The sequence below is a fragment of the Culex pipiens genome, chromosome 2 (assembly GCF_016801865.2).
Source record: "Culex pipiens pallens isolate TS chromosome 2, TS_CPP_V2, whole genome shotgun sequence".
Lineage (NCBI taxonomy): Eukaryota > Metazoa > Arthropoda > Insecta > Diptera > Culicidae > Culex > Culex pipiens.
This window is the reverse complement of record NC_068938.1, coordinates 61,494,932-61,520,975: the sequence shown is the minus strand read 5'-3', so window position 1 is coordinate 61,520,975 and position 26,044 is coordinate 61,494,932. Positions and strand designations below refer to the sequence as shown.

Sequence of the window (26,044 nt, the reverse complement as noted above, 5' to 3'; positions counted from 1 at the left end):
ACACATTCATACAGTAGTCTAATATATCCACTGATGCTATACGCACATGATCCGGGGTCAAAATCCGACAACCTCTTGCTAGTTACGGCGGTAGACTCGTAGATCTTAACTCCAGGGAGTCCTTGGATGACCATGAACATCCCAACACATTCATATAGTAGTCTACCATATGCACTGATGCTATACGCACATGATCCGGGGTCAAAATCCGACGACCTCTTGCTTGCTACGGCGGTAGACTCGTAGATCTTAACTCCAGGCAGTTCTTGGATGCCCATGGACATCCCGAAGTACCCCTAGACCTTTGAGATACATAAAATTTTAGTAAACAAATAAATCAAAAAATATGTTTTTTAAATAAATTAATTTTAATCTTTTAATATTTATTTTTTATAATCGTACAAAAAATGCTAGCTGTGGACCCCTCGAGAACTTGACAACTTTTTTATACATTTGTATTGGTTGTTTCCGTTGTGCTTAAAGGAAATGGCTATGCACCAGGCGCTTCCATATTCTTGTAGATGGCTCATATAATTTGGAGGAGACGCATGGTTTTTTTTAAATTGTTCGATTTTTTATGTTAAAAAATGTACCAACTTCTCGTCAGTCCGCGTGGACATAAAATCAAATTCTGTCGATTGCATCGGATTCGGGGATGCCTTTTCTCTCAGGAACGGATGAGATATCGTTAATCCCTTGACACAAGTTTTGTTTTGTCGAGTAGTGTTATCTAAGAGACATTGAAGATTGGACCTCGGGTTGCTGAGATAAAGCCGCTTTTAGAAAAAGAAACACGAAAATTGAAGTTTTCTAAGTCTCACCAAAACAACCCACAATTTTCTAAAGTCGATATCTCAGCAACTTATTATCTGTTTTTCAATGTTAAAATAAGAAACATTCTTAAAATTTTCCGATCTTTTCGAAAAAAATATTTTGAATTTTTTAAATCAAGACTAACATTTTAAAAGGGCCAAACATTGAACATTACCTGCTTTAAAGCGTCTGTATCTCAGCAACCAGAGGTAAAATCTTCAATGTCTTTTAGACAATTTTATAGCAAATTTTCTGAACTTTTCAAAAAATATATTGGAAATGGTCACTCATAGTCACTATTTTAAAAAATCAAAAAACTGCAAATATTTCGCTAAAATCAAACTTTTGGTGGCTATATCTTGAAAACGGAGCCCTTTATCTAAAAATCTGTAAAGTACTTTTTGATTAGAAATTCCATTTTACATTACAAAATTTCGTCAAATTTGTTTTTGCATGAAATTTCGATTTTGTTTTCCAAAAATCACTATTTTTTCAAAAATTTATACTCGGCGGCAGATTTTTTGACCATATTTCTCTATAGCTAAAAAGTTGCGGATTTTTGTCCCCTAAAACATATAAAAAAATATCGAAAATCAAATAAAGTACGTATTTTGGGAAATTGAGTTTTTTTGTTGAAAAAAAAGGTTGATTCAAAATTCTGCAATTTTTTTCCCGTGTACCTATTTTTTTCTCAATAGTCCTCAACAATACCTACAACTTTGCCGAAGCACAAAAATGATCAGAAAATTCACTCAAAAGCTACAGCTGTTTGAATATTTACGTACCATTTTTGTATGGACAGCGGCCAAAATTGTATAGAGACTGGTATGGTTGAACCAATGACACAAAATAGTTTATTTGGTCATAAGGAAGGCCCCCACAAAGTGTGAGCCAAATAAAAAAATACAATTAAAATCCATTTCCGGTTTTGGTAGAGAATTGCTCATTTGTCAATTTGTTAATTTTGTCAATGATTGAAATATTGGAAGATTGAAAGATTGAAAGATTGAAAGATTGAAAGATTAAAAGATTGAAAGATTGAACGATAGAAAGATCGAAAGATTGAACGATTGAAAGATTGAAAGATTGAAAGATTGAAAGATTGAAAGATTGAAAGATTGAAAGATTGAAAGATTGAAAGATTGAAAGATTGAAAGATTGAAAGATTGAAAGATTGAAAGATTGAAAGATTGAAAGATTGAAAGATTGAAAGATTGAAAGATTGAAAGATTGAAAGATTTAATGATTGATTTTTCAATTTTTCAATCTTACTATATTCATGTGTTTCTGCATCATCTGTTTCTGTCCTTCTATTTTATTTCCTATCATTTTATCTTCCAATACCAATATATCTTCCATGATCTTTGCATTTTTGTATCAATATTTTTCTTCCCAAAGAAACAACAAAACCAAAAATCAGTTGACCTTTGAGGCAATCCCAAAATTTTCGTTTTCAGCCTTATTAGATTGAAACATCACGTGCCAACCGGCAATTAAATCCAACCTGCTCACACAAAAAGGAGGGACCCCCAATTTCTCCCATTTCCAATCCCAACAAACGGACAAGCCATAGTGTGGTGAAAAGGACATTCCTGGGAGACGTGGTTTGGTTTCTGTTTTGGGGGCGAAAGACCTTTTTTCAGTCGTTGTTGTGGGTGCCAGGATAATTTTACTTGTTGGGGAAAGAAGTTGTTGGGGTCACACACATACACACAATTGCCGAGAATGCAAAGCAAGAGGAAGTCCGCTCGGTTTATGTCCTTTTTTACTGAACTATACGTGGGGCCACACAACAGAACTGGGAACGTACACGTGCGGAAGTAAGTCGTATTTTAAACTGTTTTACGATGTCTTCAAAGGGAATGGGTGTAAACAGCAGAACTACTTGTTGTGCATAGTTAAAAGACGTTATGAATTGAGCTATAACAGTATGGCTTTTACAATGTTAAAGGGTTTTAAATTGTCTAAAAATGCTTAAAACTTTCCACCCTTTGTTTCGTTTATTCGACCAACACAAATCGTTATGGATCACCTGATGCCAATCAACGATTAACCCCACTAAATTGACCCCGTCATATATCTGTCAACACACGACAGCCAATCCTACTCACACACTCAAACACACACAAACTGGAAAACCCATTCAATCTAAAACGACGACATCGCTGAGAAACCCCCTCGACACAACAGCGCCAGAGTGGAACTGAAAGGAAAACAAGTTTTTGATCCTGGCGTCGTCGTCGTCGCCGTTATATCGATCGCTTTCCCTCTAAATTGCCCAAGTGACAACCATCAAATAAGAAGAAAAAAGTGAAAAAGAAGCAGAAATCCCATAAATCTCATCCGCAAAACAGCGCTCACTCATATCGGAACCCTTTTTATTGGATGTTTTTCCAGTGGCAGTTTTTCCCCAGAGGAGGAAAGGAAAAGAGATGAAACTGTGATACACCACTTTGATTCACAAACATCTCAGCCCTGGAGTGTAAGAAAGCTTTTGTATTGGCGACGCTTGAACCCGTTGAGGGTTTTTTTGTGGGCTGGTGATATCATGTTTTTTGGGGGAAAATACAAAATAATGTTAAATTTAAATAATTCTTTTTTTAACTATGAAAAACCCAAATTTAAAATTTAGGTTCAAAATGTTTTCCATGTTTTAATAGACATTACTTGATATTTGTTTTATTTTATGATTCATCTCGATTACATTTTCTTACGCTGTCAATAATGTGTTGTCGTTGCCAAAAGCTCGCACCACGTGGCACCACAAAGAACAGACAATATTTTCCTTTCATTTTCGACCTCAACTTTTACTTGTTTTCGAACCACCTTCTTAGGAAGTAAGCTTACTTGGCAAGACAACAACGACGATGGCGACGGCCCGTCCAAAGCAGGAAAACATCGTCAGTCAACCCCAGAATGTACTAAAAATAATGCTCTCCCATAACATCATCAAAACAAGAAGCAACTTTATCTTTTATTCAGCAGTTCTGTTTTGTTTACGACTTTTCGCTCTGCATGCAACATTTTTCCCCTTCATGATTTCCCACCCATCCACCCACCCAGAATTGCGCGACTGTCGTCCATTGCTCGACACGTTTTAACTACTTCCAGTTCAATGGCTTTGGCTCCCTTTTTGCTTTTTGTTTGGCGTGTCTCTCTCTCATCGGTGGGGTGTCCCTCGAGAGCTTTCCTTTGCTTTTGTAAGGGGGGGTTTGTGGGGACTGTACAGAACAAGCTTGTGGGAATAATGGAAGGTGCCCAGTGCCACCCAGCACCATCCTCCATCCTGATGGGACGTGAAAACTTCCTAGTAGCTGGCTCATAGTGGTTGGGGAAATGGTAAATTCTCGGATTTTTTTTTTCATATTTGATCAAAATTACTGAGAATTGATTTCTACGTAAATATTTAAAATGGAAATGACTGAGAATGGCTTTTTCAAACAAATACAATCCAATTTCAACTCTTTATATATATTTTTTTTCATTTTATCTTAATTGCTAGTCTGCAAAACCTTTCAAACAATCAATCGTCTGTAAAAAAAATACAAATACTCTCAGCAATTAAGTCATTTAATTATCATTTAATTATTTCCACACTAACAAAGTTTTATGAACTCCATATTTATGAAAGAGTGGAAAAAATACAATAATTGTATAAATTCTTGCTGATTTTCATTTCAAATTATTCTAACCATGGCTCATATTTAATGAAATCTAAATCTCACAGAAATTAACTTGATCTTTAAACGTATTATTTGAAAGCATACAAATATTCAAAAAATCGACGTAACATTTAAAAATGAATGTGTAAATCCCTCCAATAAAACGTTGTATTATTTTTTAACGATGATTCCAAATCAAAACAAAATTTATGATTCCAAATCAAAACAAAATTTAACTGTCTTTATCAAATTTACTTAAGTCTTAGCTAAAAAAAAGCTCTAGTCAACCATTTTATTCAAAAATTAAAGATAAATATGATATAATAGAAACAAAATCAGTTTAAAAAACTGTGCGAAAAAATAATTCAACAAAATTAATACATTGCGATCTTTTGCAAAAAGATTACAAAAATAAAAGCCTCATTAATTTTTCTAACTGAATATTTTAAATTTACAAAGAAACCATCAAAGCACTGCCCATGGTCACATAAATGTCCCATATGCAAAAACAGCAAGCTGAGAAAAACGCATTTGAAGTTTGTCCCATACATAAGGCTACGTGTTAAGTTTTCGCAGAAAAACTGGATTTCCTGCTGATTTCTAGAACAAAGTACTGGATGTTATAGGCTTTTCTGAAAGATCACGCGATTCTGAACAAAACTGCATCAATAACTCAAAAACGATGAAAATGAATATGAGACATTTATGCGATCAGGCTGCAAGTCGTTAAAATTAAACGGAAAGATATTTTTAAAGATATCAAACACTATAAGTAAGCGAGTTTGATTTAATCTTGAATAAATTTTAATCTTCTAAATTCTTTTCAAACATTTTTTTAATAGTGAAAAAAACTGAAAAAAATACTAAAATCTAGTACAGGAGCTTTTTTAAAATATTTTTTTAAGAAAAAAATAAAAATAAATGAAAAATAAAAACATTCTAAATTTACTTTTATACGAAAAATCCAATATCCAATCCAATACGATTTTATACATTTTATGATTGAGAGCATAGATTTCAAGTTATATTATGTTTTATGTTAAAATTTTCGATCAAAATTTATTTGCAAATTATTTATCTTTAATGGAAAAACACTAATGAAAAAATCAGAATTCTGAGATAATTACCTGCAATTTTTTGACTTTGTTAATTGAACTGCTGGTTGTTGAGATACAGTTTCTTAAAGTATGATTTTGTCAAAAATTAGATCTTCTCAGTGTCACCTACTTAGACCCCATTACCAAATAATGTTTATTTTTTAAATAATTGGTTCGATTTTCGATGTCAGAAAGTCAAGCTTTAGTGAACCTTCTGCACTTTCAATAAATATAATTTCAAAACTTTTAAATCAAGCTTAACATTCAGAAATGTTAAAAATATGTGTTGTTATTACCCATTTTAAAATGTTGAGTTTGATTGCAGAATTGAAAAATTATCAATATACCATTCAAACAAGTATTTTGAACAATGGAAATAGTGCGAGATCTCAAGATTTGTGGCTGGATAAAAAAAGAGCAAAATTGCTTAGACCTTAATTTTGTAGTGCAATCTCTATTATTTCTATTGACTGTTTATTAAACTGGTAAGGGACCACTCATAAACCACGTAAACACTTTTTGATGATTTTAGGGCCTTCTAAGATCCTAAATGTATACGTATTTTATGTAAGGCCCCTAATTTTTATTCTCAAATTAATTTAAAAGTTACCTACCTTAATATTTCATGTCAAAACTATTTCAGGTTAATTTTTCATTATCTATCGATCTTGGAATCATTTTCATAGTTTTTGTTATATTTAAAAAAAATTGGTTTTTTTTAATCCACTTCTCATGAATTTAAAATTGAATTTAATTGAAATTTTACTCTAACTTATATGTAGAACGTTCATTAGGTCTAAGTCAATATAAGTTAAATAGTGTTTGGAACGCTTTTTTATACACATTTATATTTTTTTACCGAATTACCGAAATAGTTGAAAAATCGGTAAAGTTCAGATCGGTAAACCGTCTGTCAACATGAACAAATTTGTACCGAATTTTGGTTGTACAATGAATGATAACAATCCAAAGGTCGTCAGTTCGAATCCCGAGGTGGATGGAAGCTCAGGTGTAAAAAGATGTTCTCAATTGCCTCAACAATCAAGCCTAGTTTCGAGTAGGAATCTCGCAATCGAGAATGCCAAGGCAATGCTGTAGAGCGAATAATATGATTTGATTATGATGAATGATAATGAACTGCATTACCGAACTTCAGTAAGTTTTACCAAATTCGGTAATTTTCAGTTTACCGAACTGTTCAGCAGTTGAAAATTTGGTAAACTTTACCGATTTCGGTAAAAAAATCTAAGTGTGTAGAAATCAGGAGAACAAAACTTAATTATCATACATATGAAAATTTTTACTAGAAAAGCATACAAAACCATCATAACAAAATTTTTCGTTTTTGAAAATAGGTCAAGCTTAAATATATACACAGCAAAAAATCCGATGGTAAAATCGCATGCAAAAGTATGCACATCACCTTCGTCAAAATAAACACTTAATATTACACACTGCATGTACAATTTTTGCAAACACAAAAAAAAGTTGCAACCGACGGGATTCAAACCCAGCACCAACAGTAAGGACTGGCACCTTAGCCCACTCGGCCATCAGATCGATTAAAAGCTGTTAGGATAAACACATATATCAGCTTGACATTTCGGTCAAGTAGGTTTCCCATAGTGACGGGCTACATATTTCAGGGTGTAAAATTACATAAAATTGCATAAAATAATGCAATATTTATTTTACACCCAGGCCTTTTACACGCAGCTGGATTACTACTTTTTAGCTGTGTAAATTTAGGGACAACAGATTGGAAAAAAGTTATAAAACTTCAGAAAAACGATAGCAAATATTGATTTAATTCAAGCAAAACAATGGTTTGTTATTGTTTACAAATCCGTATTGACTTCTTACATTATTTTGCTTTAATTGTAGCACTTTTGTAAAATGTATAGCTTAAAAACTTTTAAAATCAGGCTTAAAATAGAAAAATTAATTTTCGACAATATCATTAAGGTAATCAGCAAGCAGCTAATAAGCTTAAAAATACAGAATAAATATCTCAAAGTAAATTTCAAATTATGACCACCATTTCCCAATACATCGTCACTGTGCCCACCACAACAGTGGGTTTAGCAAAGCTTTTCCTAGCACAGTGACAGGGGCCAACCCGAAGGGAAAAGGACAAAGCTTTTGTTGTTGTGTTATTATTTATATCCGTTACAGTGTTGTTTTTCTTCTTTACTTTTTATTTTGCTGCTATTTCAAACCAACCCCCACACATATCAGAAAGAATGCGGTGCTTGTTTGTCCCTCGAGCTTTTCTCCCCTCTTTTTACCACCCAATCTCTTCTGAATTTTACAGCAAAAAGGAGCATCGATGACAATGACGGTCACCCGGCACCCTATGCAGTGCCGGTGCCCCTTTGTAAAGTGTGAATGAAACATATATTTTTGTGTGGTTTTGAAGCGGGGACCACTGACTGTTTACAGGTCAGTGACTGTAATTGCACACTCTGAGCAACGGATGACCCCCGGAAACGGGTATGAACAAATGTTTGGAATTATATTTTTGTCGCAGCACAGTATTTGAGAGAGAAATTATTAGAAATCATTTCATTACAAATTCTGATTTAGTGATTTCATCAGTTCAAAATCAGCATTTTTTGCAAAAAAAAAGTTCCTTAGTTTGCTTATATATGTTTCCAGTTAAATTCAATTTTCATAAATATTTTTATATAAAAATCTACAACTATGTATCTATGAGCCATACAAGTTATTCCAGCTAGTTCAATGCTGTTTTTCAAAGCTTGACTGACATCAGTTGAACAGTATAAGGCTAAGTGGCGGAGTTTTTTTTTTCAAACTATAAAAAATGACATTGTGAAAATCCAACTCCAACCTTGTTTTTTAATATTCGAAAAAAACAAGTTGAACTCCACTCCCTTAGAAGAAAAAAAATCATCCTTTAAACGGACAAAGGAAGCAAAACAAATTACTTTCAAATTGCATTCCTGCAAGCATATCCCGTCTCGCTTGAAAGGATTTCCTTTCACATCTTTCTTCCCGGGGCAAAACATCTGCATTAAATTCAATTATTTCCTTTTCACCGCGATCATGAATAAATAATCCACTCCATTTTTTTCTGGTGCAGCATCAGCAACAGCACCAGCATTGCAACATTTCACCGGTTTTGGCTGAAGGCAGCAGCAGCAGCATCCAACTGGAAATTCCATCATCCTTGGCGGTGTTTGCCAAAAGAAAACCCCACCCACCCCAAAAAGGGGGATGTGCATTTTCCTCCACGCGGAAAAGTGGCCAAACCGGGCTTCAATGTCCCGGCTTGACTTGACTGGTGGCAGCGTTCGTAGTTTGGAGTAAGGAAAACACAATTTTTCAACCTCAGTGCGCGAGCAATCTTGATGGACCACGGGTAATGTGATCCCGGGTGAAAGATAAGCTTGTTTTGGTGCTCCTTGGTGCACGGAAAAGTCACTCGGTTCAATTGTGCACGTCTAAGATGATGGTGCGTCTTGTTAGAGGGGCTGCACACAACATGAAAGGATGTGAAAAATTGCAGGAAACTAGTGTTTGCCTTGAAGATTGAAGAACTAACTATAGAGATGATCAAAAATGCAAATATACATTCAATTTTTTTAGAAACAATCCAAAGTAATAAATGCAGTAACAGTAACCAAAATTTAAACTTTCAATCAATGAACAAACAACTCCGGACCGATAGTGTAGGGGTAAGCGTGGTTGTCTCTCACCCAGTCGGCCTGGGTTTGATTCTAGCCGGTCCCGGTGTCATTTTTTGAGACGAGATTTGTCTGATAACGCTTTCCTTCGGACGGGACCAATCTAATCTAGAGGTTAGGTAATTAGCTCAGTCCAGGTGTAGGAGTCGTCCTGCCTCGGTGGAGTCGCTGGTAGGCAGTTGGACTAACAATCCAAAGGTCGTCAGTTCAAATCCCGGGGTGGATGGCAAAGACAATCTAATGGGAAATTGGACGAGCTTTTCGGTAAAAATATTTTCGAGGATGAAAAATCAAGTCTGTCATAGAAATTGCCAAAAACCATAAAAAAAAACTATTTTTTCAACATTTTTATTTTAAAAACTGGTGTAACTTCACAAGGATTGGACTAAGAACAATAGTCAATATGGAGACTCTTAATGTAAAATTGTCTGGAGAATCGACTATCATGTTCAGTTTTTGGTAATTTTGATGTTCAGAGCACTTTTGAAAAAAAAAAACAGATTCAGTAAATGGTTTTTGTATTTTTTAAGGTGAGTTACTCCATCGTGCAGTTTTCGTGAATCTTTTTGTAACATCTTAGGCTATTTTCACAAAAATTTTGAACGAAAAAAATCTTTTAAAATTTTAAACTAAAAAATCAAAAAAAAAAATGATAAAAGTAGAGTGTTTTTTTCTTCCAATGTATTTTTTTCGGAAAGCCCGTCAAATTTCCTTCAACCACTTTTTGATACGATGCAACGGCTTCGAGATACAGATATTTAAATTACGAAATAAAAATAATAATTAAAACATTTACGCCCTTCTGAAATGTTATTATCCACATACACAAAAATGCGTAGGATAACATGTTTACAAAGTTTGATCGGCTGATAATAATTTGGGTTGTTACCAGGGATGCCACATGATTTTTTAAAATGTCTGTGAAAAAGTCTGTGTATGTCTGTGTCTTTGTCTAAAATTCAAATAAATCAATTTACAGTCATAAAAATCTATCAAAAATTGTGTTTTAAGCATTTGAACACAAACGAAATAAGTTTCGATTGATATTTTAACAAAATAACAATTTAATGAAGTTTTTAAAAAGTCTGTGTACCTCAAAAAATGTCTGACACGAGCTCAAATGTCTGTGAAACACAGACAAATCTGTGTATCTGGCATCCCTGGTTGTTACAGATGTATTTTTACTCAGTCGCCAGCCAGCGACAAGTTAAAACGTGTTTTGCTCGTGTTGTCATCTCGCGTGCTTGGAAGTTTTTGACAGATGGAGGTGGAGGAATCCTCCGAGGAGGAAGATTTTCGTCCCGTCCGCGGGAATCGGAAGCGGAAGAAGTCCAGCGAGGTCACTGGAATCGGCATCGAAGGAGAAAAAGTTGAGAAGACCCTGCTCAACAACAAGTTCAGCCCGCTAGCGGATAACAAAAACAACAACAATGCCAAGTTGCCTACCGGAACAAGCGGCCGAACGTGACCCAGTGCAGGAACTGCTTGCAGCTGGGTCATGGAACCAGGAACTGTCACCTGAAAGGGAGGTGCAACAACTGTGGGGGTCCCCACAAGACGGACGAGTGCAAAGTCCAAGAAGCCGAGCCGAAGCGGTGTGCCAACTGCTCTGGAGCCCACGAAGCCACGGACCGCAGCTGCCCAAAGCGTGCGGACTTCATCCGGAGGTGCCAGCAGGCGTCGAAACCGAAACCGCCGGCAAGGAAGGCGGAGAAGCAGAGTCCAGCAGTTCCGGCGTTCACGCCGGCGAAGTTCCCTCCGTTGCCGGGTGCAGTCCCGGATGGAAAATCGAAAGATCGCCCTCGCCCGCAGGAAATTAACCATGATTATCTTCACCAACAGTAATTATTCCTCCAGTAGACCATCAAAACCAACTGATCTCCTGACTTTATGTCCCTCTCTGGACCCAGTGATGCGAGTGTGTGGCACTAAAACGCACCGTTCAATACTCGTTACAAGACCAAAAATGTTACCTAAGTGAACCTTCAACGAGCCTTTACCGTGAAACCCCCCCTGCGTCAGCCCGTAAAATATGTGATAATAAACAGAGAAAATTTCACCCATCATTTCCTTTCATTACTCCTTCACGTGTCAGGCCCGCACACTTCCGGGTAGGGAGGAGTTTGGGGGGCACGCCGATATAAAAAAAGGCACGCATATTATATATTCGGGGCTTGTTATTTTTCCAACCCCACGAAAGCCATCATCGCGAGAGGAAAAATGCTCCCACGCAGAACATCACCCAGGCCTTTCGCCACACTTCCATCATCGTTCGCAGGCTCCCTTAGTCGGAAATTTTCGGTTGAAAATTTTTGATTGCGTGTTTTGCACTTTTTCTGAGGGATCATTTTGTGTAAGCTGACGATGTCAGCGAGGGATCAAAAAATGTTGTGAATTTGTTACCTTGTAATCCAAAACGAACGAATTTAACCCTTTTGACAAAATTGATGCTACCTTCGCTTTTGACGAAAAGAAGAAATTTTACTGACAAATAATTTACCATCAGTTCAGCAGTTCTTATAATTTTTAGCTCTTAACTGCTTTTCTTCTTATTTCAAACTTAAAACGTTGGAAACATTTATATCATCAAGATTGAGTTGATATTGAAAATTTTCCAGATTGAAAAAGAAACATTCTTCGAAACTTTCAAACAGAAACAACACCGACACAATTCGAGTAGCTATTTTAGACAGTGAATCCCGCACGGAAGGTGTTCTGTTGCCATCTAATTCCATTCTCGTGCAGCATCCTACTTCATGTACATTAAACTTTGATCCTCGTCTTACCCGAGCGAATTTTCCAGCTAACTGCACCAACACACACATAAACACAAAAGCACACACGTATCAAGCACATGCTCAGGTGTATCAAATGAAACGCTGGAAAAACAATAAACTCAATACACATATAAACACACAGACACAAATGGGAAAAGTGAGCGGAAAACAATAGCTTGCATGTGTGTGTGTGAGTTGTGTGTATTTTTATTTCCTTTGTTTGTGTGTGTGTGTGAGCTGGCAAACATCTGACAGTTTGAAATTGTTCCTTGCAGGAAAATATCTCTTCCAGTATCCCACTCCTTTGGGGAAAATGTGTGCGCTTTATTTGGACTTGTTCTGGTACTGATTTGTTTCCGGAACAGGATAGTTTGACAGGAAAAAAGAAAAGGTGATTCCTTTCCGAAGCTTTAATATGTTAAATAACAAACAAATTTTCATAAAGCAGGCGAAAAAGAGCTTTTAGGGTATTTTGTGGACTCGATTCCACAATAGGAAAACTATTATTTTTATACCAAATTTAACCGATATTTGGTGTTTTGATGCATGATGTAAGTCTAATGATAGATATAATGAATAAAAGATGGATTTTGCTCACTTTTCATCATATGCAAACATGTTTTGTTAACAAATTTGGCTTCAAACAACGAAAACACCTAACAGACATTTAAACAAATTTATTTCCGAAAAAGACCAAAGGAAACGTTTCAAAAACAATAAAAGCATTAAAATGATTAAAAAAAAAGTAATTTTGAAGCACATTTTTCCATATAAATTACTTAAATAGTTGACCGAAACAAAACAATAGATTTGTTTACAGCTGCTGATAAAACTACACATGTTTATTTTCAAAAAATGTTTTGTTATTGATTTATTATTATAAAATATCAATTCAAACTTTGATTATGATGCTTCAGTTAAGTACAATAATTAACTATAGTTTTTTATTAATTATAAATTCTTACGGCTTCAGCATTTTTGATACTTTTAATATGAAAATAGCTATATTTATACTCATAATTGAAAAAGTATGCGATTAGGTTGATTACAACAAGCATTTATTGTATGTTTAAGAGAAACTTTTGCTTAAATACACAATTTTCTTCATTTTTAAATGTTAAATTAACAGGGGTCCACTTTTGGAAAAAATATGATTTTCGTTGTCCTATATTGGACCCCCCTAATTTTTGCTTGAAAATGAGCAGTTCTTCGCTTTATTTTAGTGTAGTAAATTAAACTTACATTATTTCGACTTACTGAAGGTGAATAACCAGTCAAAAAATGATTGGATAGTTAATTCAATCACAAAATGGAAATGCTGTTTTGTTGTGAAAATGCTAGTGGCCATGGCTGATTTCAGAAGTCGAACTCAAAACACTTATTTTGGCAAAAAGGACAATTCAATGTCAGACATTGTTTTAAATGATGCTGGACATGCCAAATAAAAGATTTGCAGACAAAAACACGCTTGAAATTTGGATTTTATTGATTTTTTCATCAAAAACCCTTCAGAGGGTCCACTATAGGAAAGGGGTCCACTAATGGATAACGTACTCTAGTAATAAGTTAAAGGCAACAAACACTTAGACAGAAGAAAGAAATTGAAGAATGTCAAGGGGCAAGGGTTGACAGCAAAAAAAGTTTATTTAAGTTACAATAAACAGTCAGCCCACATATTCGGAACGGTTTCCAGATCAAAAAATCATAGCAAATCGATAATTGAACTTAATAATTCGCTTTTACCTTCATTTGAAAGCTTATAATGCGATCTTTCGAATGCTGTATCGAACATCTGCAAATTTTAACTTTTATATGAAGCTTTTGAAGAATTACTTTGACCCTTGAAATCCACAAATTCGGAACACTTTTTTCTTACGAATGTAAACAAACTTTGGATCTCTCCAGGAGTACATATTTATTACCAAATAATGACTTCACACACTGAAACCAATGAAACTCAAGCTAAGTGATGTTTATACATGGTTTGATAACTTTTTTTGTGAATATATCAGTTAAATTCAGGTGTTCCACAATTGTGGGAGGCACAATAACATCCCACAATTATGAAACAGGCCATTTGGAGGCAGTGTTTTGCTGCTCTGGACAAAATAGTCTTGGAATTAAATTTTTTTGTTCAAAAAGTACTACTTTTACTAGTGAAATAGCAAGATAATGTCCAAATGAAGGTTCTAAAAATAGTAAGGTCAACAGAAAACCTACTTTTGGCATGCTATTGACAAATTATCATAAAAGTGTTCCGAATTTGTGGGTGTTCCGAATATGTGGGATGACTGTATGTTACAATTTATTAAATTCTAATTAGTTAGAATAATCAAATCAATAAAAACTATGAAAGCATGATCTAGTATTGAACCTTTTCAAAAGGAAAGATTGATTTTGAAATTTTGAAATTATCGTTAATGAAAATATCAGAAAAATAAAAAAAAAATCATTCTTCAACATTGAACATCGGATCAATATTTTCCGAGATATCGTCGGCTGAAAATTACTGGCTAATTAGGTGACACCTGGGAAAACATATTTTGTATGACCGCCGACCAGCCCCCAAATTGAATTGTTACCTGTATGTAAAAAAAATATGTAAAAATTTTTCTTTTGACATAGGGAACACATTGACAAAGCTTCATCCAAATAAAAAAAAATAAAAACAAAGAAAAGTCGATTTGCGAAATCGTAGAGAACCACCCCAGCACAAATTAAAACAAAGTTTTTGTCAACTCCTCTCCCCTCTCAAAATAATCTCAAAAAATCATGGAACACAAGATGGAAATCAACAAATTAAATTTAGTGTAAGGCGTCATCCATAAAGTACGTACGCTCTTAGGGGGGGAGGGGGGGTTACCGTAGGTGTGACAAGATGTGACCAAGGGGGAGGGGGGGTTTGTGAGACTGTGACGTCACGCTAGGTTGTTTTTTTATGATTGCATAATATTAATTCGAAATGTACACAATTAAATTAAATCCTCGTTTCTAAAATTGTTTGCTTACTATTATTTAGAAGAACCGTCATCAGGGGTGACCAACGTTGCCAGATTATTTTGAAGGAAATCTGTATTTTCTTAAAAATAAATCTGTATTTTATCTGTATCTTGTCGAATTCGAAGCCATAGAAGACATTTTGAAATTTTTAACAACAGATTTAAGCTTTTTAATCATATTAAAGCATAAATTAATAACTAAATTGTTGAAACTTTCAAATATAACCGTTTTAAAAAAATCTGTATATACAGATTTTTGGGATTTTTGGGATCGAAAAATCTGTAAAATACAGATTTATCTGTATATCTGGCATGGCTGGGGGTGACATTGGGTCTGTTGGGGTGAGATTGGGTCATACAAATTTATGCATTTTTGTGTGACACAAAACTCACCCCCAGACCCAATGTCACCCCTGATGACGGTATCACATTATAATTTATTATATAGTCACATTTTTTTGCAGCTGGAACATTAATATTTTGCAAATTCTTGCTTGATAAAAATAAATGCTTTGAAAGCAGGGTGTTCATAAGAAAACTGCTATAAATGGTTTGAACTTATTAGATACAAAGCTGTGAAAAACAGTTTTTAAGATTTTCTAATACTTGAATGTTATACCAGGTCTTATAATTTTTTAAAGATACAAAACTGTTTTTTGTTTCGTAATGTTTATTCTAAAAAATGAATAATAAGACATTTTTTTTTCATATTAAAATTGGCGAAAATACCAAAATTATGAGAGTTTCAAGATATAAAAACTATAAAAAATCCCATCGAAAACAAGGGGGGGGTCTGGCAAAATGTGACGTACTTTTTGAGGGGGGTTCAACTTTAAGTGACATAGTGTGACATAGGGGGGAGGGGGGGGGGGGGGTAAATTTTGGCCGATTTTTGCGTGACATACTTTATGGATGACGCCTAAACTGTAGAATTATAAGATATAATCGAGTTAAGCTAGTTATTGAGCTTTGTAGTTTTAAAATACTAAGGCACTTTCTGAATTTTTAATATGATGATAACAGCTGCCATAAAAATAGCACAATATGAAATTATTCAATAAATATTTACTAATAAACATAACTGGCCAAATAAATTCAAGTGTACCTTTTCAAAATGCTCTAAACGTATGGAAGTAAGGTAGTAATGTATAATAGAGTTTTATTTGAAAAGGTCCTATAAACATAAGAAACACAATAGCATATAGCACCTTTAAAAAAACTTTAGTATTGTTCTTACAAAAAAAATATTGCAGTGTTAGTTTCATCAAATAATTATCAGGGGAACTATCCATTACTCGCTTACGTGACCGGAATCTGTAAGTCTAAAGTTTGCATTGTTTACATTGCACATTGCATTGCCGGTAAATTATTATGGCAGTGCAACATTAACATTGTCCATTTTGTACATGAGTCATTTTACTCCATGGTAAATTTCAGATAATAAAAAATGCAGTTTCAATTTTCATAAAAAGAAATACAATGTCCAAACATTTTTATTTATAGACAAGCTAGATGCGACGAAACACAAACAAACCGAGACACAAAAACATGTCATCGGCACGCTGGAGAAACTCCAACCAAAACATGCGCGCAACACAAAACACTTTGTTGCACGACATAATCCGTGGTGCCGATAAATGTCAAAATATGAAGAAGATGGCCCTTTTTTTCGCCTCCCCTGCTTCATTACCTGATTTTGTACATTGATGACCAGCTGGGTTATCCCATGGTTGATCTGCACCAGGAAGCAGATAAAACCAATCACTATTTTTCTGCTAATGCACGATTTGAAATACATTTTCGCTTTGGGAGGAAACAAGGATTCGCTACACAGTCGCACTAAACATTTGAAGTGAGGGGAAATGAAGCACTTTTTGCTTGCTTGATATATTTTTTTTTCGGCAGTACAGATTTCCTTTATTTACACCTTCGAACACATTTTGCCCCGCAATCGGCACAATTTATTCACAAACTAGCACTATTTCGGGATCTTTTCGCAACCATGACGGACCCGTTCTCCGTCGCAGTATACAATATTTACAAAATCACGCACACACAAAACAGCTCCGAAAGGAACCCCGCTCCATCGACTATTTATGAAAGAACTCCACACGAGATATCCCACGTGAGGACACCAGGACCAGAACCCGAGAAGACCGAACGTGCCGACGTCGTGCGTACAACTGACTGGATGTGACCGACCGACAGTACAATTTTAGCATGGATGCAAACATGTTGCGCGGCTTGTTTGTTGCACTCCGCGTGTTGCATCGTGCGCAAAGTTCAATGTTGTGAAACATTCTGGACAGTCACGGGAGAATCGTTGTATTGTGCTGCCTCTTATGGAACTTTGGGGAAGTTAAAACTAGCAGTGGCAGGTCTTTATTACCGACTTGAGAGCTGTGGTAAACTTATTGGAGATTAAATGGAATAGTGAAAAGTCCAAAACTTCAATAAAATTAGGAATGCCAGTTGGATTTTCATAAGACATGAGGTTCGTACAAATTTTATTTATTGTTTTTGTCCCTCAGCATGAGGTGAGATCGAGGGCACTAAAATAAACAAAGAATTGCTTTATTCATCAATAAAGTCATGCTTTTTACTTCATTTTTTTAAGGGTTAAAATTGATCAACAAAAACATTTTTATGCATGTTTCTATAGTGAAATTGATTCAGGGACACGAATTTGATAAAATTATCTCCAGAAAATTGAATCTAAGGTGTCTTTCGAGCAAAAACTTACACCTAAAAAAATCACTAAAAGAAAAAGTTTATACGGGACCATCCACAAACTACGTGGACACGTTTTTGGGAATCTGTTACCCCCACTCCTCTCGTGAGGCACGTGGTTTATGGTTCTCTATTTTCTATGTTAAACTGCCTTACCCAGAGCGTTATCAGTCAGTTATCTGCGATACTAGTCCCAAAGTCTTCTATAAGCTCCAGGTCGAATCGAGTTGATGGATGGATGGAACACTTTTTGAACATTTTCGACGCCTAGGATAATCAAGTCTGGACCGTAAATAAAAATAAAATCATGTCAATTTCACAATATTTCGTGCAATTTTCATTCCTCCCTTGCTAATTGCATCAGTAAAATTAGAACCGGTTGTAGTATTAGAAATGGAATTCATATTCGATTCGTATAGAATTCGTGTTCAGAATTTCAATTGAACTGACTGGGAAAAGATGAGTTTAACTGTTTTGAGCTCTGACTATACATAAAAATTGTAATACTAATATTTCTAACGATCAAACCTTTAAAACTTCGCAAGCATTACATTCTCAGCAGTAAACGGATTTCCGGCCTTACTGAAATCTCCAGATTGTGCTGTAATTCTTACTCAATGATTGCTATTCAAATCACATCTTTTTGGACAGAATTGTTTTAATGTTATTCCCGTGTACACATACAAACATGCTCGAATAAACACACGCAACACAGCTACAAGCTGGATGCCTGCATTCATTGAAAAGGCAAGCACACAAATCCATTCATCCGAAAACTAGGCTAAAGACTCGCCCCCTTAAGAAGAGAGGTCAGCTGAGCCGTGGTCAGCACGGAAGCTTTGCGCCGGATTATGCCGGAGCTGCTCGAACGCTTTTCACAAAACCCAAAAGGAGGTTCGTCGGACTCTCTTCCTGGACTCACATCATTGTGGTGTCATCCTGTTCGTCCTTTGGGCGCACAACACATCACTCTATGGGGTATGGAAAAGCAAACAGCATTTGAAGGGGACTGCTCCTCTGCCAGCTTATCTGTGTCGGCCATCAATGGACGCCGGCTCCACAAGTCTCGTTGGCCTGATGGTGTGATGAAATCCTTCAGGCATTCGTTGAATAATGCCTTTAAGGATGCGAGAGCTGCACTAGGAAATGAGGTGGACGTCTCTTGCTGGGACAAGAGACGCATACACACACACACGTGATGAGTGTTTGCTAATCTTGGGTTATGTCCAGTTTGTTTGTCGAGAAGAAATGTGTGCTAAATGTGTGTTCATCGGCCTCCCACTGCTGGGGTAGAGAGCTGCAAGCGAGTGGGCCAATTGTTTTCTTGTCGTTGAGTTAGATGAAAGCTTGAATGAATTGGGAAGCTTACTCTAATCCTTGCGTCGTCAATTCAAGGGGACAGTTGCAAATTATGGGATATCACGTATGTTTAGTTGATGTGTTCATAGTTTGTCGTTCTTTATTTACATCGCCATTTATCACATGATTTTACGATATTTCACAGTTTAATACCTATTTGTTTTTGAATAGCTACACCAAATAAACCTTGATAATTTCAAACCCCTCAAACCTTATCCTGCATATTGACCCGTCGCTTCAGACAGAAATAGAACCCCACCGTCATTACCGAAGCCCAAACCACTAGCCCAAGCAGATCGTACTCAAAATCAATCACCGGCATTTGCAGCGCCTTCAGATACTTGGAGATCTTCTTGTAGTAGCAGAATATCTCCGGACACTCCATATCTTCCCGCCCAAATCCGTACAGCACGTGAAGATACCCTTCAAACGCATATCGCTCGAAGCTAACGTACGTCAACGGTCGAAGCAGTGCCGGAATCGCGTCGATCGTCATCAGACATCCGGAGAACAGGATCACCGGTATTGCTGAGATGCTGGCCAAAAACACCGTCGTTGCCATGTCGTAGAAACAGCCCAGGATGAGACCCCACATCTGGGCGATCCAGCCGTAGATCAAACAGATCGCCCAGAACCAAAAGATTCGGTACAGCTCCATCGGCTGAGAGGTAGACCAGTAAATGATCGCTATCAAAATGGTTGTGTTAAACACGAGCAGCGGGATTTCGATGAGCATTTTAGACAGACAGTATGGGAGCAGGGCGTACGCATTGCTGCGGTATTCGCGGAGTACAGCTGCCGATTCCAGGGGATCTGAAATGAAAATAACTCGTTTTATCTTTGCGAATCAATAACATCCATAGTTTATTACAAATAACGGCAGCAGGGCCAATCGTAATGAACAGTATCGTATGGAGAACTATTTGAAAGAATGCCGTGTTGGAGATGATTCTCGCTGCGTTATTGCCCACATCGTAGAACACCACACCGACAAGGACGCCGACAAAGATGCTGATGGCCGTTTTCGCCTGGATTTGAGTCTGCAAAGATGTTGATGCTATTAGGTTGAAGTTAAATTGAATTTTTTGAAAAGGTCCTATAAACATAAGACACACAATAGCTTATAGGACCTTGAAAAAACTCTAGAATTGATAATACGAACCGTTTTACTACTTTTAATTTTACTTTTATGCATTTCAACTGAACTGTCTGAAACCTTCGGAAATATTCACTTTTAATAATCTGATCATGAAAAACATTACTTTTCGTTGTCTTTTTTAAAACATTCAGAAAATCCTTTTTCGGAGAAAATTTGCAGCAATTTGATGTTTGGGTCTTTTTGCTGAACAAAAAAGATTTTTTTAATGAGTTTAGTGTTTTATAATCGTTGCACCATCAATTTTTATCTTTTTTTTACATTTCGACGTCGTCATACTATCTTGTCGCACCCGCCGACGTTCCGAGAAAAACGCGTTTTGATGTTTGACCTTGAATAGACACGCAATGTAAACAATAACAAACACGTTTTGTTTGGATGACCATTATGTGCATTTTCCCGAAGATTGGTTGAAGTTGATTTACGTAACCTAACTTATACATTAGGGTGGGTACGTTTTTCAAAAAGTTCTCGGATCAAGTTTTAGTATGGTTCCCCTCGTAGGGCATGCCCATAGGGACTTTCATGTCAAATATCAGCTCATTTGGTTGAAAACTGGCTGCGCGCATCAGGGTTAAAGTTTACATGGGAATTACTATGGGAAATTGGAACTTTTTGTTCAAACGCTCCTACAGGTCTGGGAAAATCTCGCGCCAACTTCTGGTATGGTCAGGCCTATGGGGAATGGTCTGGAGAACACTTTTCCCGAAGAGAGCATATAGATTCGTTGTCCCTAGACCTGGCGCATCGGCAGACAATCCGATATCTCCGGAATCAACGGTTTTCCCTCAAAAAGCATCGCCATATGTCAGACAGCTACCACGTGGTTGAACATGCGTCAAACGCATTCTGACCTGAAATCCCTTTGGCCAGTTGTCGCACTTACATCAATTTTCAGGGAGTGACAAGATAGCACGACAAGATCGAAACTACTTTCATATGTAAAATGACAAAAATGCACGGAGTTTTTTCGGATTTCATTGAATATCTCAGGATTGAAATCGAATTTTGGGGATCTGTGAAGGTCAAAAGGTGAGGCATTGTGAGCTGCACAATTTTTATAAAAAAATATTAATTTATGAAAAGGTAGAAAAAAATTACATTCTTGACCACCTCTAAAAATATTATTTCTCGAAAAGATCAGAAAACATCTTAAAAAATGATGAAAAATGCCATCTTTGGTCAATAAATAAATACATTTAAATAATAAATTTCATCAATCTTTAGAGGATTGTTTGTCATAAACAATCTCATCAATTGTCCTTAAACAAACAGAAATCATGTGCTCAGTTGGATGACAAGAAAAATTTAAAATTTTTAAAAAATCTGAAGAGATACCCCATGGCTCGTTTCTTTAAGCAATAATAAGTAACTGTGCCAATTTTGAGCCAAATCGGTTAAGGTTAAGGGGTCGCTTTTAAGCGTTATAGTTTAAATGGTAAAAATCGCAAAAATGTATGGGATAAAACATCGCTTCAGGATTTTTGCAGCAGGTTGCGCAGGTCTTGCCCAAAATTGCCCAAGTGTGAGATTCTTATAGCGAATTTAATTTCCTACAACTTTGACCAAGGGTGCAAGAAGATCCGAGTTGATACTGATGAGTTATTGGAAATGCGGTGAAAATCAATCGACTTATGTACTTGAAAGTATATAATGTGTATATAGGAAGTATATAAGAACCACCGTAGTGCTCAGTCTCACCCTTAAATTTATTTATAAACCTTAAGGCCGTTGCAAATATTTTTCAAAGTTTATGTAGCCCCCTCTCCACCCCACCCCCTTCAAAATTGGCCTGAAAAATCAGGGGGCAAAAAAAATATTTTTTCGAAAAACATCAAAATTTTAATGGAAATTAAAGTTTAACCAACTGAAAACCATTTAAGCTGCATTTTCCCACGTTTATAATCATATTTAGCATGTTTGAACTCCTTTGAAAACATTTTAAATTTTCATGAAATACCAATGTACAGCCCAACAAAAAAAAATTTTTTTTGGAAAAAAAATCCGTCAATACCTCGATATTTTCAAAACTAATGATTGGAAAGCAACTGTACGCCTGTAAAAAGCATTTTAAAACACTTTTTTCATCCAAATGTTGAAACCTAGGCTTGTTATTTCAATTTTTATATTTTTTTTATTTTTTTGCTCCCCCCTCGTCTTTGGTCAGAGCCGAGGGACATAAACTTTGAAAAATATTTGCAACGGCCTAACATAATTTAAAAAAAAAACTTTGAATAAGCGTGTATTTATCTTTCAGAGATTTATTCAGAAAGCAGTTCAAATTTCCTCTCGAGTGCAACCGGTAACATAAATTTAAAAATGTCTTATAAATTCCAATCATAACGCGAAAGACAACTTCAAACATTTCAGACATACAAATTGCAACAATATGAAAATGATCGTCAACAGTCAAAAAGGTTGCAAAAGTAACATACATGATTACAGTTGTCTTGCAATCAGTAATTTTAAGAAAATAGTTTTGTCAATAAAAATGTTTTATTTTTGTCTCAACACCGTAAGATATCGTATAATTATGATCCTCACTCTAGTTGAACTGCTGCCCCTGTTGTCATTAGTTTCAAGCGGTGCTGTAAACACTTGGTTTTCCCGGTATTTTCAATTTTAAAATGCATCTCATTATGACTATCGATGAAAGCTGTTGAAACATCGTATGTTTACACAATTACGATCAGTGTTTTCATTAATATCCCGCTCATTACGCTATTAAGATAATGATCATCCCCTTGCATTATAACTGTGAGAACAACCTTTTGCGAAGCGTTTGACGTAGATTAGAAGCTTCATTCACAAAACTATCAAGATCATAGCAAAAAAACCCCAACTGTTGCTACACGCAACACTTTTTGTTTACTCAGTACACATTTAAGTAGAATCCCTTATAGTGGCACTTAGCCTTAAAAAACTTAAACTTCTTACCGGATCCCGCAACGTACAGAGCGTCGTCCGCTTGGTCAGCAGCCAGAACTGCGTCCACAGTGACAACTTCAACGCAGCCGGCGTTCTGCTCTGCGTCAGTACTGGCGTGCCGTTGACGGCTGAGTTGCTCTCCCCCGATAGACCAATTACCTTCTGACTACGGATCATTTTCTCGACCAGTTCGTCGGCTTCGTTTTCCATACTGGCCACCTCGAGCGCTGGAAAATTCCAAATTCTTCAAAATGTTTCACGCAGATTGGTAAGCTCACCGAAATCTGCCGGATTGTGCGAAAGGGGACATTCAAGTCCTGCGGCGGCAAAGTACGGAACCATTCCGTCCAGCGGTCCACAGTACAGGCAGTTTCCTTTGGAGAGCAGGAATACGTCGTCGAACATCCGCAGAATGCCGGAGCTGGGTTGATGGATGACGCAGGCCACGATGCGTCCGTTTTGGGCCAGGGTCTTCATGTGGCTTACAACTTGGTTGGTCGCTACGGTGTCCAGCCCGCTGGTCGGTTCGTCCAGCAGCATGACTTTGGGGTCGGACAACAGGTCGATACCCATCGCAAGCCGTTTGTATTCCCCGCCGCTAAGACTCCGGCCCAGCGTGGATCTGCACTTTTCCAGTCCAAGCGTCTCGATAAGGTCGAAGACCCGGGCACACTTGGCGGCTTTGGACAGAGTAGCGGGTAGCTGGAACTCTGCCGCGAAGAGAAGTGACTCCTCAACGGTCAGGTTCAACCACAGCGAAACGGCTTGCTCAGTGTACGACACGAACTTCCGGAGCTTCGACCCGGGCAGCGGAAGTCCGTCGAGTTTGATGATTCCATCGGCCTTTCTGGAACGTAACGTAATTTAGGACAAGATCACACCACAGTCAGCCGAATCTACCGAAATCCACTCAAAATATTCAGCAACGAGGACTTGCCCGAACCGGACGGCCCCAAAATGGCCGTCAACCGTCCCGACCGAAACTTCCCGCTAACGTTGCTCAAGATCACCTTCCGTTCACTCCCGGTATTGACGGCGTACCGCTTGGGCAAGTATCGCAACCCGATCGACTGCCGGGGCGGGTCCGGTTTGTAGAATACATTTTCAAACGAGAACCTAAACTCGGTCGCCGATCCCGCGACAGAACTTAACTCGAGCACCTCCATCACGGTCCGGTTCTAGTCTCCAACTGGCACGCTCCGTCCTGGCGGCTTAGAACATCCAGCTTAACCTCGGGTCTAGCACGTGCCTTAGAACTTGCGCGCACCCCCCACCTTCACTCACTCTCTCTCTCTCTCTCTCGCATGAATTAATACAAGTACTTAGTCGCAGAGTACCCCGTGCTCAGTTAATTGTATACCTGGCCGCGCCGTCGCCAGCAAGTGGAGAGGGGTTAAACTGTTATTGCCAAGTTGGATTCTCCCAGGTTGAGAGTTTTTAGGTGTAATGACATTGAACCCAACCTGGGCCCAGCAGTAGCTGTAGTGGAAGCCCTCGACTAGGCCGGTATACTAACCGATGTAGCGCAAGTAAGCAGCCGCTTAGATCTTTGATTTGAGTGATATTCTGACATAACAGCGACTGCTAAGTGGCAGGCTCAGCGGAACGTGCACTTATCGAAGGGAGGGAACGTTTGCTAACGAGGTTGTGCAAATTCATTCATAAAATGTGACGCTGAATGCTGAAAGTCATGTGCACAACGACAAATAATAGCTCAAAAAGCACTCTCATTATTAAACGAAAGTTGCATTGCTGTTATTAACACAGAAAAAAAACAAATCAATGAAAAGAAGGACAAATTCACATGCTAATGTATTCAATCCAATTTAAACCGGTGCACGCGGCACTAGGCGCGGTGAGCTTGACCGATCGCACTTTGATTGGAATCTGGTCGAAATAAATCTGATATGAAATAAATCTCAATGAACACAGCTTTTTGTAGTTATTAATCTGGTTTAGGTTCAATTTTAATTTATGCTGCTTACAGGAATATGAATAAAACAAATTGTAAGAGAAATTTGTTCTGCCAAGTGTTTTGTTTTTATTTCAGTTTCTCTTCAACATAAATTTTAAACATAATTCAATACATAAAAAAAATCAACGAAAAAGAAAGGATATTTCAAAATACTATAAACCGAGATGATCTGTGATAGTGGCAATTTTCATATTTTTGGACATGTTTTTTTACTTTAAAGCTATTATTTATTTTTAATTGTAATCTAAGGTTATCAAAAAAAAAAAAAGATGGTATTATTCATCAGGAAATGGTGACAGATTCTGTGTCCAAAAATTTGTAATATTACATCAATAAATGATGAATTTAATACTCAACTTACCAAATTTTCAACATTCCAGAATTCAACCTTTTTTTGTTGTGTAGCTTTTTCTGAGATGTACGTTATTAACTATTGATTTTCTAATTTATAGAACTACCCAATGCGTTCTAGGGATCAGATGGAATCCTCAGATGTCTTCACGAGTTAATATCTGGATGGGTGTGTGTGTTCTAATCCAATACCTGCTAGCCTGCAGTGAAGTTACAGCACAGGAAAAAAAAGTTGAATTTTGGAATTTTGTAAATTTGGTAGTTTGAATATCACCTCTTTCTACCTGATAAATATTCACCAGAAACTGATGAAAATTTATCATTTTCGGATGTAATATTACAATTTTTTTTGACACAATATCTGTCACCATTTCCTGATGAATCATCATCATTTTGACATTAGGTGGTGACATCCCTCGCACTGCTTCCCTTTATAGAATGGCTGAGATCCTGGTGACCAATTTCCCTTCTAGACAAAGAAATAAAATAG

The 26,044-nt window shown here is 36.8% G+C and overlaps 2 protein-coding genes across 2 annotated transcripts in view; both read right to left on the bottom strand.

Annotated features, from left to right (window-relative positions):
- Positions 1 to 17,250, bottom strand: part of LOC120426848 (out at first protein) — a 146,567-nt gene extending 129,317 nt beyond the window's left edge. Inside the window, exon 1 of the mRNA XM_052707769.1 lies at positions 16,746 to 17,250. Coding sequence (XP_052563729.1) covers positions 16,746 to 16,853 — 108 coding nt within the window. The 5' untranslated portion in view covers positions 16,854 to 17,250. The remainder of the gene's footprint in view (positions 1 to 16,745) is intronic.
- A 1,948-nt stretch (positions 17,251 to 19,198) lies between these two features.
- LOC120420620 (ATP-binding cassette sub-family G member 1-like) lies at positions 19,199 to 24,437 on the bottom strand. Its single transcript, XM_039583693.2, has 5 exons — positions 24,129 to 24,437; positions 23,507 to 24,075; positions 23,238 to 23,455; positions 20,016 to 20,184; positions 19,199 to 19,957 (listed from the first exon to the last, which is right to left on the bottom strand). The coding sequence occupies exons 1-5, from the start codon at positions 24,392 to 24,394 to the stop codon at positions 19,350 to 19,352; spliced, it is 1,830 nt and encodes a 609-aa protein (XP_039439627.1). The 5' UTR covers positions 24,395 to 24,437; the 3' UTR covers positions 19,199 to 19,349.
- Positions 24,438 to 26,044: the final 1,607 nt, after the last annotated feature.

Bases quoted from the DNA above. Each gene is read 5' to 3' on its own strand.
- LOC120420620 (XM_039583693.2), bottom strand. From the start codon at position 24,394: ATGGAGGTGCTCGAGTTAAGTTCTGTCGCGGGATCGGCGACCGAGTTT. The intron at 23,456-23,506 runs GTGAGCTTACCA...GGAATTTTCCAG, and splicing joins GCACAATCCGGCAGATTTCG to CGCTCGAGGTGGCCAGTATG. The intron at 20,185-23,237 runs GTAAGAAGTTTA...ACATCTTTGCAG, and splicing joins TCTGTACGTTGCGGGATCCG to ACTCAAATCCAGGCGAAAAC.